The sequence below is a fragment of the Cydia pomonella genome, chromosome 21, assembly GCF_033807575.1.
Source record: "Cydia pomonella isolate Wapato2018A chromosome 21, ilCydPomo1, whole genome shotgun sequence".
NCBI classification, from domain to species: Eukaryota; Metazoa; Arthropoda; class Insecta; order Lepidoptera; family Tortricidae; genus Cydia; species Cydia pomonella.
The window spans coordinates 13,604,756-13,620,652 of NC_084723.1; the positions used below are offsets into that span (position 1 = coordinate 13,604,756).

General features: G+C 37.3%; 1 protein-coding gene across 1 annotated transcript; it reads left to right on the forward strand.

Annotated features, from left to right (window-relative positions):
- The first annotated feature begins 783 nt into the window (after positions 1-783).
- Positions 784-15,062, forward strand: LOC133529711 (nuclear hormone receptor HR96). The gene is made up of 9 exons (XM_061867505.1): positions 784-1,884; positions 4,674-4,802; positions 5,333-5,441; positions 6,148-6,258; positions 6,958-7,083; positions 8,148-8,231; positions 9,345-9,557; positions 9,922-10,122; positions 10,409-15,062. Exons 1-8 carry the CDS (start codon positions 1,163-1,165, stop codon positions 10,120-10,122), a joined length of 1,695 nt encoding a protein of 564 aa, XP_061723489.1. The 5' UTR covers positions 784-1,162; the 3' UTR covers positions 10,409-15,062.
- Positions 15,063-15,897: the final 835 nt, after the last annotated feature.

Sequence of the window (15,897 nt, forward strand, 5' to 3'; positions counted from 1 at the left end):
TCGCGAGAAGAATGGAGTCAGACCAAGCAAAAATTTGCATCAAATACTTAGCCACTCTTGTGTGGATAAAATGTAACTTTCTCATTAGTTTTTAAAGAATTAAAAGAGCCTTGGTACGCTGTTGTGGTAAAATAAATATTATTTCGTAAATAGTATTTTAAGATGTACTTAGTGAGAGTGACTCGGTAGATAAGATACGGTAGGTATTTTCGATGTTTTTTTATACCACTTCTGTAGCAAACAAGCACGCGGCCTGCCTGATGGTAAGCAGTCACCGTAGCCTATGGACGCCTGCAACACCAGCGATATTACATGCACGTTGCCGACCCTTTAAAAAGCTGTACACTCCTTTTTTGAAGAACCCCATACTGTAGTCCTATTTCTTTAATAATATTTTATAATCTTTATTTTATTTTCGATTTGATGTTATTATTATTTTATAGGATTAGAGTACTTTCCACGTGCTTTCTCGAATAAATTAGATTGCATAATGTAGATATCATAACTAACGCTGCTAATCAAACGTTGATTATAACATTTCATGAATCATGGTCACGCATCATAATCATAATGGTGATTTTTTCTTCTAGATTTTTCTTTCCGGTTCAAAATTGAATGAAAAAAAAAATCGTCTGCTCGAACGTAAAAAAACATCGTCATATTATTTGTCTACTTAAACTCTACTAGGCGGAAGAAAATAAAATGACAGCTTGTGTTGTGTTTCAACAATACGATCTTATTACGTTACGGTTACATTAATTGAGTTTGTTTCCATTTCACGGACTTCTATTAAGCAAAAATCTACCTTACCACTTTGGGTTAAGGTGGAATATATTTTCTTTATAATTCCATGCAAATAATAACAAATAATCAAATCATCCTCAAACGAATACAAAAACGAGTCATACGATACGATTCTATGTACTCAAGTAATTATTTTTATCAAAACATTAACAAATTATCATCTTATCGACCCTTACAAACAATATTCGCGATCTTTGGATATCAGTGCTAATTTAAATGACGTCACACGATGCTAACATCTGCATATTATGACAATTTTGCAATGCAAACTACTCAGTTTGTTGTCTAGCTAATTTTAGCTAGTTTCATAGCATGTTTATCTCTGTAAGCGTGGAAGTGCAGTGGTTTTCTATACAAAATGGATAGTAATAGTGAAACAAGTGATAAAAAAGTGGAGGATGAACAAAGAAAAGAGTTGGCGCCCCATCAGAAAATTTGTCTAGTATGTGGCGACAAGGCGTTGGGGTATAATTTCAACGCGATATCCTGTGAGAGTTGTAAGGCATTCTTCCGTCGTAATGCTTTAACAAGCAAGGAGTTTAAATGCCCCTTCTCTAACAACTGCGATATTACGGTTATAACTCGGCGTTTCTGCCAAAAATGCCGTTTGGAAAAATGTCTAGCCATTGGCATGGTGAAAGAGTTTATCATGTCAGACGAGGACAAAGCAGAGAAACGGAGAAAAATAGAAGAGAATAGAGCTAAAAAGAGACAGCGGGACCCGGATGAGGATATCACTAGCTCCAAAAACTTTAAGCGAGATGATGATGTTAGAAGCACCTTTACTCCTCAAACACAAGAGTCTGTGATACAATATGATGTCCTAAACAGTACTACGTGTAGCCCTAATAGTACCGTACAATCTCCGCTTGGCAATGAGGTTGATTCATTAAGTTCCCCACCAGGTTATGGGTCCTATGTTCCAGTTCAGAGCGCAGATCACCCGTACACAATGAAGGTGTATCCGATGGATGAGAAAACTCAGTATGATCCAAGGATGATGGAGTCATACAATATGTGTGATAGTATGATGTCTATTGAAAGTAATATGTATGAACAGCCAAAGCAGAACAGTATAAGGTAAGAAATTTTTTATACAATTATTTTTCACAAGATTCTTTTTATTCTTCTAAAACTGTAAAAGTAATTTGATGTAAATTTTTGTTTTGTTTGCTCATGTTGGCTCTAAAGTCCAAACTCAAAGTTTGACAGCGAGTAATGAAGCGTGGTATACTAGGTGTTCACAGAACTGATAGAATCAGAAACATGGAACTGCTCCAGGACTCAAGTTGTAGATATAGGTTTCAAGTCTGCTTAGCTTAAGTGGGACTGGGCTGGACATGTCTGCTGCATGCACCCTGAAAGGTGGGCCAAAATGGTTACCGAGTGGGACCCACGGAACACCATAGGTGGTGCAGGACGGGATGGCAAGCAGGCTGAAAAGGAGATGGCGGGACGACTTGCATGCCCAGCAGTGGGACACTGTAGATGATGTAGATGTAGTGTAGGGACGCCCAGCCGGAAACAGGCGGGCTGTCGATCATCTACTGCATTCATTCAGCCCAATACCCTGAGATTGGAGCTGCAGGTTACTATCCTGGCGGCATTCCCACACTATTCTCCTCAAATCTTCTTGTTTTCCTGCAGAACATAAGGACATCTTTAAGTTTGATATCCTTTAGTTTGTTTTCTTCCAGGATGTCTTTACCAAAATCATTATATTGCGGTGCCACATACATAATACATTCTGCTAGTAAGTGTAAGCTAGTCTTCTTACCACAGACAGGAGGCTACTAATTTCCATTATCTTAAGATGTCTGTTACGAGTGAACAGTAATGATACCCGTCAGTAGTCTCAGACTGCTCTTACCTAGTTTCAGAAGATACCTGGTTCTCCTGTGATCTATACCTTTAATCATCATCTTCAACTGTCTGCATCCAGTCTCTTCTTCCCAATCTCTCTGTGTTCCCATCTCCAGTGGGACACTAAATTAGGCTAACAACAAAAAAAAATGTTGGCAGGTGGAATTGCCTTTTGATAAGTGATGATTTTGAATGATAAATTCATTTGGATTTAGTGTGTAACGTTTTATAGGTAGTGTTTTCCTCTGGGTGTGGTGAAGATGTTGTTTCACTTGGGAGCAATGTTTGTTTAATCCTCATGCCTTGAAACCCTTACAATGTAACTTGATCTAGTAATATATCTAAATATTCGGACTTTGTTGTTGATTTTTGGCAGACTACTTGGTTTGTCATGGGCGGCACTATCATTTAGAGCCTGATAATGTAGCCCGATCATTTAGAGCAAGTATTTGGTCAAAAATCAATAGCAAAATCCGAAGTGGACCACTTGTACACTCTGCTACCGAAGATTGTCTTATAGAAAAGTTTATTTTTTTCTGGATGACATGGGTTTAGATAAAAAGCTTTGATTGGAAATAATAGGCAAGATAAATTACAATTATGGTACACAATTGAATTTTTTTCGTAGGGTTTTACGTTTTTACAAGAATTTCCGCGAGTCAGTAAAAAAGCCGATTTTCATGATATTTTTTTTTTACTTCCTATATTATTGAAGTAAAGGTTACAGTAAATTTTGAAACAATGTCAAGTACGAGTATCTAATGCAGAAGAATTATATAAAAAGATCCAATATTATTGATCTAAAGCTAGTTTTCCCCTAATTTCCATTTTTTATGTATTGCTATTATATTGCACACAAATGTAAGAAAGGGGACACGTTGCTACAATACTCCAACCATGCTAAGATTGCATTAACTTAGTAGTGACAAAAAAATAGTATTAAAAAAAAAGTTACAGTGCATATGTGCCCTTGTTAGCACTTCATTTGACATGAAAACTTGGATTGATTTAACTTGGAATGTAATTACTAATAAAAAAAAATAACATTTTAAAATGACAAAAAAATTGTTTACTAATTGGTTGGTTATTTTCTATTGGGAGCGTGCACTACTGTCACGCAACCTAGTGTCCGCAAGTCTAGGGGAAAACGTCAATTCGCTTCATCTCATAAAACTACTCCAAAACTAAAAACTACTGAACGGATTTTCATACGACTTTCATCTATCAATACAGTGATTCTCGAGGAAGGCTTAAGTTAAGTATATAACTTGTTAAGGTTTTGTATAAATTGTTTGAAATATAACGATGTTGTCGGAAAAAATCACGCTGGCTAGGAGCTTTAATCGAAAACGCTGCCTAATCCGTTTGAGCTATAACAACACAATGTATGGTGGGGTTGTTTCTCATTCATAGGTCTACAAAAAAGTCCGCGATCTTAAATGTCTATCTTTTAAGAATAACTTACTATACATATTCGTAACTTCTAGAAAAAGATCACGTAATATGTGGCATTTGCAAAGCTATTTACATGGATACATTATTAACAATTATCAAAATAAATACGTTAGTTATATTAAGCATTTCATACAGATTACATTGGTCCCTTACACCATACAATTTAAATGAATATTTCAGGAGTAATCGTAAATCAAAGTTTTATTTCGAGCCATATAATTGTACGAAATGTTAAAGACGCTATCCGCAGTTAGTTCAAATTTTTACCACCTTATGCGCTGGGATCGCTTTACTTACCCCCACCATGCACTTCGCACGGTCCCAATTGGCATCTTCTTTTCACAATAAAGGCCAGTATTTGCTTATTGCGTATTCTATACAATATTTGTGTCTGCGGCTGGCAATACGCCCCACTTTCTCGCTTGCCATAAGGACGCCTTGACAGGTTATTCATATAAAGATACAAGCAAATCTCGTCCTTATGGTAAGCGACAAAGTGGGACCTTTGACTAGACTACATTTATTGATATAAGATTTTAATATTATTTCAGGTCAATACTGACGAATGGCGATGTAATCAACCGGGAAGCGAAGCCGCTTCACATGTGCGAGGAACTGCCGTCCACGAGCACTGATCCTGACATCAATAAAGCTAGGGATATATTGCAAGACGTGGAACGGTGAGTAATGTTATAGCAGAGTGGTTTGACAAGCAAAATTTTAAACAAAATTTTGAGATATGACGTCAATTTTCTCAAACTTGCAATGAAATGTTGACATGACTTACTTCAAATTAGGTCCGAAAATACTACGTGTCCAGTGCGATGAATTAATATATGTAGGTAAAGGAATTTCATACAGCCTTACACACCTAGGCCTGTAAAGCAATCTTCTTTTGTTTTTAAACTTCAAATTGTGACAACTTCTTAGCATTCAGCCATCAAAAAGTAGTAGATTCGTAATTTGTTTTTTAGCTGTGAATTTACATTTTATTATTATTATTTATTTCATTGAAAATTTGAGAAAAGCACTACAAATCTCGGCGAGAAACGGGGTTGCCCGCCGCGTATCCCTATCCCGCCTCGCAACGCTCGGCCGTCTATATCTACCTGCAACCCTTCGTTTCCCGGCCTCTGCAATAATGTACTATTACTGGCTTTATGCCCCCACTTAAAGGATTTTTTAACCTTTTGATGATTTTCCATCACAGAATAGAGCCAAATTCAATGGAGTCCATACTGTGCGAGGCGATTAAACTGGAGTTTGAAGCGTACACCTCCGTTAATAACTGCAGTGGGTCGTCCAGAGAACTCAATGAGGTAAGTAGTTATCATTTTACATTATTTGGTATTTTTTTTAAAGTATCACGGGTTTTTAACGATTCTTGGCGTTCAAGTATAGGCTGAACCAGGGGCCCATTTCTCGAACGATATTAGACTAATATTATTAGTCTACGAACTGTCACCATGGGTTACCATGGCAACACACTAATAATATTAGACTAATACCGTTCGAGAAATGGGCCCCTGGTCCACACAACATGAGTTGCCTCGCGAGGAAATTGAGCGAATTACCTCGGTTTTTGTAGATAAGGTCTTTGTAATCTTCGGGGTCATTGTTCCTCGCACGAAGCGTCGCGGCAGCAGGTTCGTTTGCCTCGATCGCTAGAGCATGTCTTATACAAGGGCCCATTTCTGGAATGTTATTAAGTTAGTATTGTTAGTAAGAATTTCAGTTTGCGGACTAATAGTATTAGTCTAATATCGTTCGAAAAATGGGCCGCTAACCGAGGTTCGCGCAGCATTTTCCTCACGGGACAGCTCATTTTGTTAATGTATTTTACAGTTACTACTCGTACTATAGATACAGTCAATGGCTTGAGACTGTGTGGTTTGTTGGTTTCGACGTGCTGTTTTCTAATGCAGGGGTCGAAAAACCGGACTCGGGGTTCTAGTTTACTTACCCAGATGCAATCAAAAATTTCGTTTCTTTTATTTTTTTCAATCTTGCGTATTTTTGTACTAGGTGGAACGAGCGAAGTTAAATGAGCTTATAGTGGCCAACAAAGCATTACACGCTCCTATAGACGACGATATGTCGCAGCTTGTAGCCGCCGACTGTACTTCTAACCTCAAAGTAAGTAAGGGAACAAAACCATACTATGTGACCCATCTTTTACAAAAAAAATTACCCCCCTGCCTTCGGTGATCGCTCATAGTACATGTCAAGTCCTGAGGATGCGCTTTAGGCGCTATTTATATTTAAAAAAAAACGGCTAAGAGCATGTCAGGCCATGCTCAGTGTAGGGTTTCGTAGTTACAATTCTATCTGAACAGGCCAAACGGGGGCTATTCATTAGTAAGTATTATGTACATTAGAATTACAAGCATAAAGGAATACCTTCGCATCGCTTTGGACGTCTTTTTACTAAGAAGAGAAGTTTTTTGCAATAATTCAAAAACGACTGGACCGATCATGTTTGCTATATATTTTTTCATATTTTTCGGACCCATGGTTCAAAAGTTAGAGGGGTGGGGGGACTTTTTTTTATTTCGGAGCGACTATTTCCGAAAATATTAACTTAATCAAAAAATGGTTTTTGGAGACCCTTATTCGTTTTGATAGCCCTATCTATCGATACCCCACACTATTAGGTCAAAGCATCTATGATTTATGTATCCATGCCAAATTGCAGCTGTCTAGCACTAACGATGACGGCCGCGGACGGACGGACAGACGGACATGGCGAAACTATAAGGGTTTCTATGTGACTAGGAAACCCTAAAAAACACTCTGTACACTCTTTATTAATTAACTTCACTTGTTTTTAATCAGGATGGTGACGGTGTTCACGACCCGCGGCTAGTGACCATTGTGAACCTTACGGCCATAGCAATAAGGAGGTTCATCAAGATGGCCAAGAAGATAAACGCTTTTAAGAACATGTGTGAAGAAGATCAGGTAAGTAAAATAATTGTGCCGTTTTTGGTACATTGGTATATACAAGGAATCCACGACCCGCGGCTTGTGACCATTGTGAACCTTACGGCCATAGCAATAAGGAGGTTCATCAAGATGGCCAAGAAGATCAACGCTTTCAGGAATATGTGTGAAGAGGATCAGGTAAGTTAAATAAATTTGCCGTTTTTGGAACATCGGTATAAATAAGGAATTGTGAACCTGACGGCCATAGCAATACCATTTGGTATGTGTTGGATCTTGGCCTTTTTCGGTTATATTTTGCATTTATTTAAAACATTTTTGCTGTATATAGCACGACTCAGGCTTGAACCCTCGATTTTATACCACCACACATAAGGAAATAACGATAAATAAGCATAAATAAATGTATATAACAATTAAATCATCTCTATTATTTTTAATCCTATAAAAAATATTTATATGTGAATCATAACCAATTGTCCATATCCATTAAATATTTTTTTTTTATATCAATTTGATTGTCCTTATCGTCACTCTGTTTTTAGGGTTCCGTACCCTAAGGGTAAAACGGGACCCTATTACTAAGACTCCGCTGTCCATCCGTCTGTATGCCGTGACTACAGTGGCTTGCGTTTTAAAAGAAAATGAGGAAGGAAAGCAGGACATGAAAATTTGCGGCACGTTATTATTATTATTTTCCAACGTTTTTATGTTTTGACAACTTAAGTAAGGACAAAATAACCACCCGCACCATAAACAAACGTCTAGACTAAGGCGCCTTTGAGCATGCCGAAAAACCGACACCGAGCGGCTCGGCCAAGCACGCGCTCGCCCGAGGAAAACGCGCGCGCCGCCTACACCGAGGCACGTCTACACTGGCCGTTTTGTGTGCAAGGAAATTGCCTCGCACATGTGCTCGCTCTGTGTGGACCCGCTTAATCGCTCTTTACCAAACGAACGAGGCTTACCAGAAGCGTGTGAAGATTTCTATTCCTTCCAGGTCGCAAGTTCGTATCTTGGCCAAAGCAGTTTTACAATTTCCCTTTAATTTATTAAAAATTGTTTTTTTCTGTTCTTTATAGGTGGCACTATTAAAAGGAGGTTGCATAGAGATGATGGTCCTGAGAAGTACAATGACGTATGATGGACAAATGAATCAGTGGAAGGTAACAGTTCTACTTTGCTTTCTATTTAACACATTCACTGCCAGACAAAAAACGGCACACTACCCCAGAAACCGGTGGTCTATAGCTGCGTACAAAACAACCCGCCCAGCGGGTTGTCCGGCATCTGAACAAAGTTCACGAGCGCCCACCAGGTGGGTTCCCGGCAGTGAATGTGTTAAAGGCCCCGTAAGGTCGTGTTCTCTCACTGTGCGTAAGCGTGAGCGAGATGGATGTGCGTGCTCGGTACTGCGTATATCATGTGTTTGAATTTTAATTTGTTAAGTGTTCTAAAAATTAGCAATTTTTTTATAGACCCTCAAAATAATTACGCATTTTTAGAAGCAATTTTCATATATTTAGCTTTTGTGCATTGTTACAATTTTAAAATGCGTTTTAGAATGTTCGTGATTTTTTTGTCTATCCAGCGAAAGTAAAAAAAAAACAGGATTCGAATCGCTGTAGTCCCTAAAGAAAATCCTCAAGATTGCTAATTACATTTTTGGCTGTATTGTTATCTAAAAAATCGGTACGTTTTTCAAAAACTCCGCGCTCCGTTTCATCCGTTGGTTAACAATTGACTATACTTTAAGCTCCAGTTTAGCTTATTGTGACGGAAGAGTAACTACGGAACCCTACACTGAGCGTGGCTCGACATGCTCTTGGCCGATTTTTTTTATAATTTTTTGTCAGTTTTCCAGCCCTGTTGAGACTATGTTGAGGATTTCTGAGATTTGTCTCACGTGAGATTGCTTAAGCCTTATAAATAAGGCAGAGGGAATATATTTCCCACATGATTTGAACTTTGTTTCGAAGTTATAGGGCTCAATTTTGCATAATTTCTGGCATTAGCATTATAAAGAATTAAAATCTGTATTTTGAATATAAAACAATTGCTTTATTTTTTGTATATAAAAATAGAAAAATTATGACATAAAATATTCCGATATTTTACCCTAGAACTTTAAAAAAAAAATCTGACACGTGATATTTGCCGAAACCACCTCTCTCCCCCACATGAGATTTAGTGGATGTGCAGTTCTTAAAGCATGACTTTACACAATCTTGTTTAAATTTAGAACATTTCCCAAAGTAACCATTACTTTTTAAATCCAGGTACCTCACTCTCAAGAGCAGTTCGGCTGCATCCGCACCGATGTCCTAAAACTGGCAAAAGGCAACATCTACCGCTCGCACGAATCGTTCATTCGTTCGTTCGACGCTCGCTGGAGACAAGACGAACATATAATTTTGGTCATGTCCGCCATTTTGCTGTTCACCCCGGACCGGCCGAAGGTCGTGCATCGAGATGTTATTAAACTAGAACAGGTTCGTACATAAGCCATTCAAATAAAAGTGGGTCAAATATGACCCATGTTTTACCATGTGAGTCAAATATGACCTACATTTTTACCGTGACCCATGTATTTTATCATATGGATCAAATATGACCTACGTGTTCTGATGTGGGTCAAATATGGCCCACGTCGTTTACTTTGTGGGTCAAATATGGCCTGTGTTTTTTTGCCATGTGAGTCGAATGTGACTCATGTCTTTCCACGTGGGTCAAATGCAAAATTATTTAGTCAGGGGGTGGATGTCGCCCACGTGTTTTGCCATGTGGGTCAAATATGACCTATGTTTTTTTTTTCATGTAATAGCTTTTTTCACAAAGCAAATGTTTTTTTTCCAGAACTCATACTACTACCTACTCCGCCGCTACCTAGAAAGCGTGTACCCGGGCTGCGAAGCGAAATCCACGTTCCTCAAGCTCATACAGAAGATTCTAGAACTACGTAAACTTGCTGCAGAAGTTACGGGGGTTTATCTAGACGTTAACCCCATTGAGCCACTTTTGATGGAGATTTTTGATTTGAAACACCATCCTGCATAGGTAAGGTAGGAATGGGTAATGAATGTAAATTGTGTTAAAGAGAAAAGAATATACTGAGATGCGTAGTGTAAAATGTTGGTGCTGAAGTTAGTATATGTAGATGTTCGATTGGTTTTGCTTGCACCAACTTTTAGTGTTTATAATTTGACCATGGTTGACTGGCAGAGAATGTCATGTGGTACTAAGTCTGTACGTACATAAGTGTACATCTTTTGTTGCCCAATAATTCTTTTAATTAAATAGGTTCCTAAAGATACCGACTATAGAAGATGTGTCTCCTTAATAGGGGGTGGACCCTCCTCGTGCCTCGGCCGAGGCACGTCTACATTGGCCATTTGCCGCGCGAGGAAATTTACTCGCGGCGCTGCTCGCTCTGTGTGGACCCGCCTAATTATATTCAATACAATTATAATAAATATGATTTCATGAATGACTGAATGGAAATATCTATGTTTGTATCAGATTAACTAATAAAATTGTGACTCTGGCCAAAGAGAATTTGAAGTACAGGTGGATTGTCTAAGAACATTTTGCCATCTTCCGACACATGATTAAAACTTTTAGGACTCCATTTGACTTTGATCCTTATTTTTTTACTGATATGTGTTAAATTTGTTAAATATCAAAAAGTGGCGCATCTATTTTTTTTTTTTATATATACCACGACGGTGGCAAACAAGCATACGGCCCGCCTGATGGTAAGCAGTCACCGCAGCCTATGGAATAATAGATCAACGGCCAAAGGAATGGCAGCATCATTTCGAGAGATGGCGCCATAACCCTTAGGTTGTGCCCGGTAAGCTGTTAACACATATCAGTGAAAGAATAAAGGTCAAATAGACATATGTCATTCTAAGAGTTTTAGTCCTGTGTTGAAAGATGGCAGTAATTTTGGTTGACTACAAAATGTTCTTTAATATACACCTCTATATTAAATTCTCTTTGCTACCTACCTAACATGATTAGGCATCGGATTTTAGGGAACAAAATATAATATCAGGGAGTTCCTATATCGAAAAACTCGATTATCGATGATTTTCCATTGTACTAGTGATCACTCGCAAGTTTTTTTTTTGTAAAAATATAAATTTGTTTAATGTATAAATCAAAAATTTTCCCCCTAATATCCGAATAATATAAGGGACCGTACAGCGCCAATAACTGTCGCTCAAAATCGCCTAAAATATGTTTTTACACTACGCGTCTTAATATTCTTTTTTCTATTAAGTATGTCAATATATGTATATCAGGGTTCTGAACGAAATTATAATGTAAGTTACATTTATATCACATATCGTAACGTTACATCACACGTTATTTTGCTATTTTGATAGAATAGGTTTTTTATACATTTTTTAAGATACATCCATATGATGAAATATGAAATAGGCCAGGGGTCATCAAATGGCTAGGTCCGCGGTCCGTCGGTCCGAATATGGACCGCGGACCTACTTTATTTTTTTGCTTATTTAATAAACTCGAGCAGAAACGGACTGCGATGGTCATTTAGTTTTAGAACGGGACCCCTTAAGAAACTAATTGGTGACCCCTGAAATATAGAGTATAGAGGGGCTACCAAGATCTCATAAGAAAATCCCAGGTAAAATAAAGTGTAAATTCATAGTTGTTATTGTTAGAGTTGATAATGATTTACCCTCATAAGGCCCACCGTGCAAAATTTTGTTTATTTTTAATTTGAACCTTGTATCGTAATGCGCGTACTGCATATAGTTGCGGCATACTGTTTTCTGTGTTTAGGTGTGCAATAATAGTTATGAATTCACGATACACGTGCAGAAAATAGATAATTCGCAACGAGTGGTGATAAATTAAAACGCGACCCAAGGGAGTGTTTTAAATCGGCACGAATTGCGAATTATCTATTCGCACGTGTATCGTACAATGTTTAACAGTACATATGGCTCTTTACAGTTTCGATATATGCACGGAAAGTGCTAATTCCCGCACGCGTACTGTAAAGGGTATTTATTTATATTCAGCAATGAAAAAAAATAAAAGCTACTTTATTTGGTTTATGAAAGATTTTTAATTTGATATACCCCATTTCATTTACCATGGCGGGATTCCACTTGAGACGGTCATTAAGCGTGAACAATACAAGTAGTGACAACAAAAGATACCCGGGAAACTATTTTTGCGGCGTCGTGTCTTACATTTAACTGTCCAGTCTTGATCTTTTGTGTTATTATTTGACCACACGCTGGCTTTGAAGAGCAGGGCTCGTAAAGCAATTGTTAAACAATCGATCAACATTATGGTTCTCTTCGTGCAGTTTCAAGTGGAACCCCGCCATGGTAAATGAAATGGAGTATATTGTAATGCACATTGGGCCTTGAGAGATTTATTTTAACGCTGACTTAGCATATCGTTTAAAATGACCAATTTATTTTATTATTTAACGTTTAATCATTTACTCAAATCACATTTAATTAAGTTATTGTTTTATTTATATTTGTATATGATTAAGTAATCATAAAACACTAGCATATGCTTATTTTTTATTATGTTTTTTATAAGTTTTACTGTAAGTAAAGAACCATATTACTTGAGTAGAAGGAACTAAAAAATATTTTAATAAATTATTTATTAAAGCAATTCTTTACATAAATTTTAAAATATACGTGAAGTCAATTACTAAAAATAAGTACATGAAGACGAAAATATGCCAAAAATATATTATTGTTATTTTTAATTCGGTTCAATCAAAAAGAAATAAGCTGAAGGTATTTCAATTTGGTTGACTCCTGTAGTTAGTTTGTTAGTTGCTTAAATTAATTTTATTATTGTGCCTATGTTACTAGTATCCGACCGATTTTTTACCGAAACTAAAGGTTCGGTTTTCACCACAACATAATGTTTATATCAAAACTTAGACCGGATACTGCCAACAGTTCCGGCACAGCCGAAAGTTTCGACAGTTTTTTTCCGAAACCGAACCTTCGGCCGAAACATGATTTTTATGCCCTAACCGAAACTTCGGTAAGACACTATACTTCGTTTTGAAAGAAGGTAAACGATCTTGACGTGTCTTTTATTGAAAAACACTTTTAAAAGTAAGTGAAAATGTACAAAAATATATATATACTATGTATGTTCATTTACATTCTTTTGGTTTCATAAGTAATAATTAAAAAGCGTTTTGCAATAAAAAGACACGTCAAGATTGTTTACCGTTTTTCTAATGCAAAAAAAATATACAGTCTACCCATCTTGGAACAATGGTGTTCAGGGATATTTGGGAGGCATCGTAAAAGCAATTTTGACATGTAAGGTTTTTCAGTTAATTATTTATTATTTAAATAGATACAAATCGTGACATTCACGACGACACGTGCCTTTATTCGTATTGTCATATTATCAAAGGTTAGATTTGACAAATCTAAGCGTCATCGTGGATGACACGAACTATAGTTAAGAATTATTTATAACGTACCTACTCTAGATATTTAATGGGGTAATTTTTAAAGAGATTTGTCAGGGTATAATAACTTGAATTGTTTGTAGTGATACATAGGGTTGTAAGACTGAGGCCACACTGGTGCGTTGTCGCAACGCATCTATGTGCCATGTCTTAAAAATATATGTAAAAGGACGCAGCGTTGACGCTGCGACGACGCTTGCGACGAAACAACGCAACGCACCAGTGTGGCCTCACTCCAATACAACTTGCGTGTGAATTCTCGCAACGTCTAAATGAACCTTGCGTCTCGCAATAATTTTAGCAATAACGGGTCAATTTGTCATTATTTAAAGTTAACCCACTGGAGCGAAAGCGACGATTTTTTTCGCTGTGCCAAATAAGGTACACGTAGCATTATACAGGGTAACATCGGAGACGTGAGCAATAATAATGTATGTATGTATGTATGTCACTTTATTGCACATAAATAAGTTTACACATAACAAAGTAAAAGATGCAAGTATATGTACAAAGGCGAACTTATCCCAATCAATAATAATAATTATGCAATTTTAATATAATTCAACTAGGTTGTTGGGTTCAAACCCTGGCTTGTACCAATGAGTTTTTCGGAACTGGTGTTCAGTCACCATCAGATATATTGGAGCGGCCGAGGTGCTCAAAAATATCTGAACAGGCACCCTAACGCTGCTGGCTCCCATTATTCGTGGCAAAAGCCGGGACAATGCCAAAAATAAGATGCAATTTTAATGCAATACTTATATGTTAATGATATGAAACAACTTTTTTTAAATTTTTGTAAAAACGTTGAAGCTATTAAAGCAAGTACCTAAATTTTATTTATCACGTTTCCTATGTCACCTTTTATTTTAATATAATTACAGGTAGCCCAAAAATATGTTGACATTTTTTGTTAAGTGTATTGTTGATAATTCAGACAAAGGCTTGCGTTTGTGTAAAGGAGAATATTTAAAAATATATGTTCTGTTTCTGTTAAATGTGTTATAGTTTTAATTTAAAATTACATTTTGTGGAAGATGTATATACTTATACAAATTATTCCTAAAAAAAAAACGTGAACGTATTTTCAGGCCTCCTGTATATATGCAAAGCTTGGACGGTCTGGTACGGCCAGACATGCAGGTATTCGGAGAATATTCATTATGGCGTCTCTTTCATTTTCCTTGGGTAGTGAGAGACGTGATCACGAATATTCGCCGAATCAGGATATGTGTGGCCGCACCCTAAGATATGGGCCGAATTAAGAGTTTGCCGAATACGAACATTGTAAATCTTGCCGAATGCTGAATATTAGGCCCATCTGTAGTCTGTGTTAGTTGTTTAAGAGTATGATGAGTTTTTATATCCTGTTGAATTGAAAATAGTCGAAATAATGTTGAAAATTATTTTTATATTATATTTTAAGTATTGGGTATTACTATAAATAGGTGCAATAACTATTTTAACGATTAACGAAATATATATTGTAGTTTTATAATGCTGCGTTTTATTACTAAAAATAGTTAAACTTTCGAACGCTGAACCTTCTTAAAACAAATGGCAGTGACATACGGACAGACGGACGAACGGATATGACGAGACTATAAGGGTTCCATTTTGGCTACGGAACCCTAAACATGCAAATCCATCTAATTTATTATAATTTCGCCAATGTCAAAAGTGTGCTCATAGAGCATGTTGTTCGGTAGTTACTGTTGTATTATAATATAACTCTTTCCAATGCTATTGAAACTTAGGTCGTTAAAACAATGATAAGCGGGTCCACGAGCGACCCGCCTCGCGAAGAAATTGCCGCGCGTAGTAACTCGGTCTGTGTAGACGTGACTCGGGCGAAGCAAAACACAATCGCGGCCACAATGCCTCGGGCACATACGGGATACACAGACCAAGAGCTGCTTCGCGCGGCCATTTCCTCGCGAGGCAGTTCGCTCTGTGTGCACCCGCCTATTGACTTTAATCATATAAAGAGATGCACTGATCAGTGCCAAAACATATCAAAGGTTAACACTGATTTAAACTTTCACGATTTAGAAATGGGACTTACGCGTATTAAGTTTTAAATTTACCTCCGACGCAAAACATTCAAGTATCACGTGATAAACAAGACCAAGTGCGGGTAGTTCGAAAAACTCGCGCGACTTTAGCCAGTCTACTCCGAGCCCACGGGAACAACGCCGTCCTCGAAACGTAGGAGGTAAATTTAAAACTCAATACACGATTAAGTCCCGTTTTTATAATACCAAAGGTTAACCTACTAATCCTATACCAATTTCAATCTTAATACTTTTTTCGGTCAAGTTCAAATTAGATTT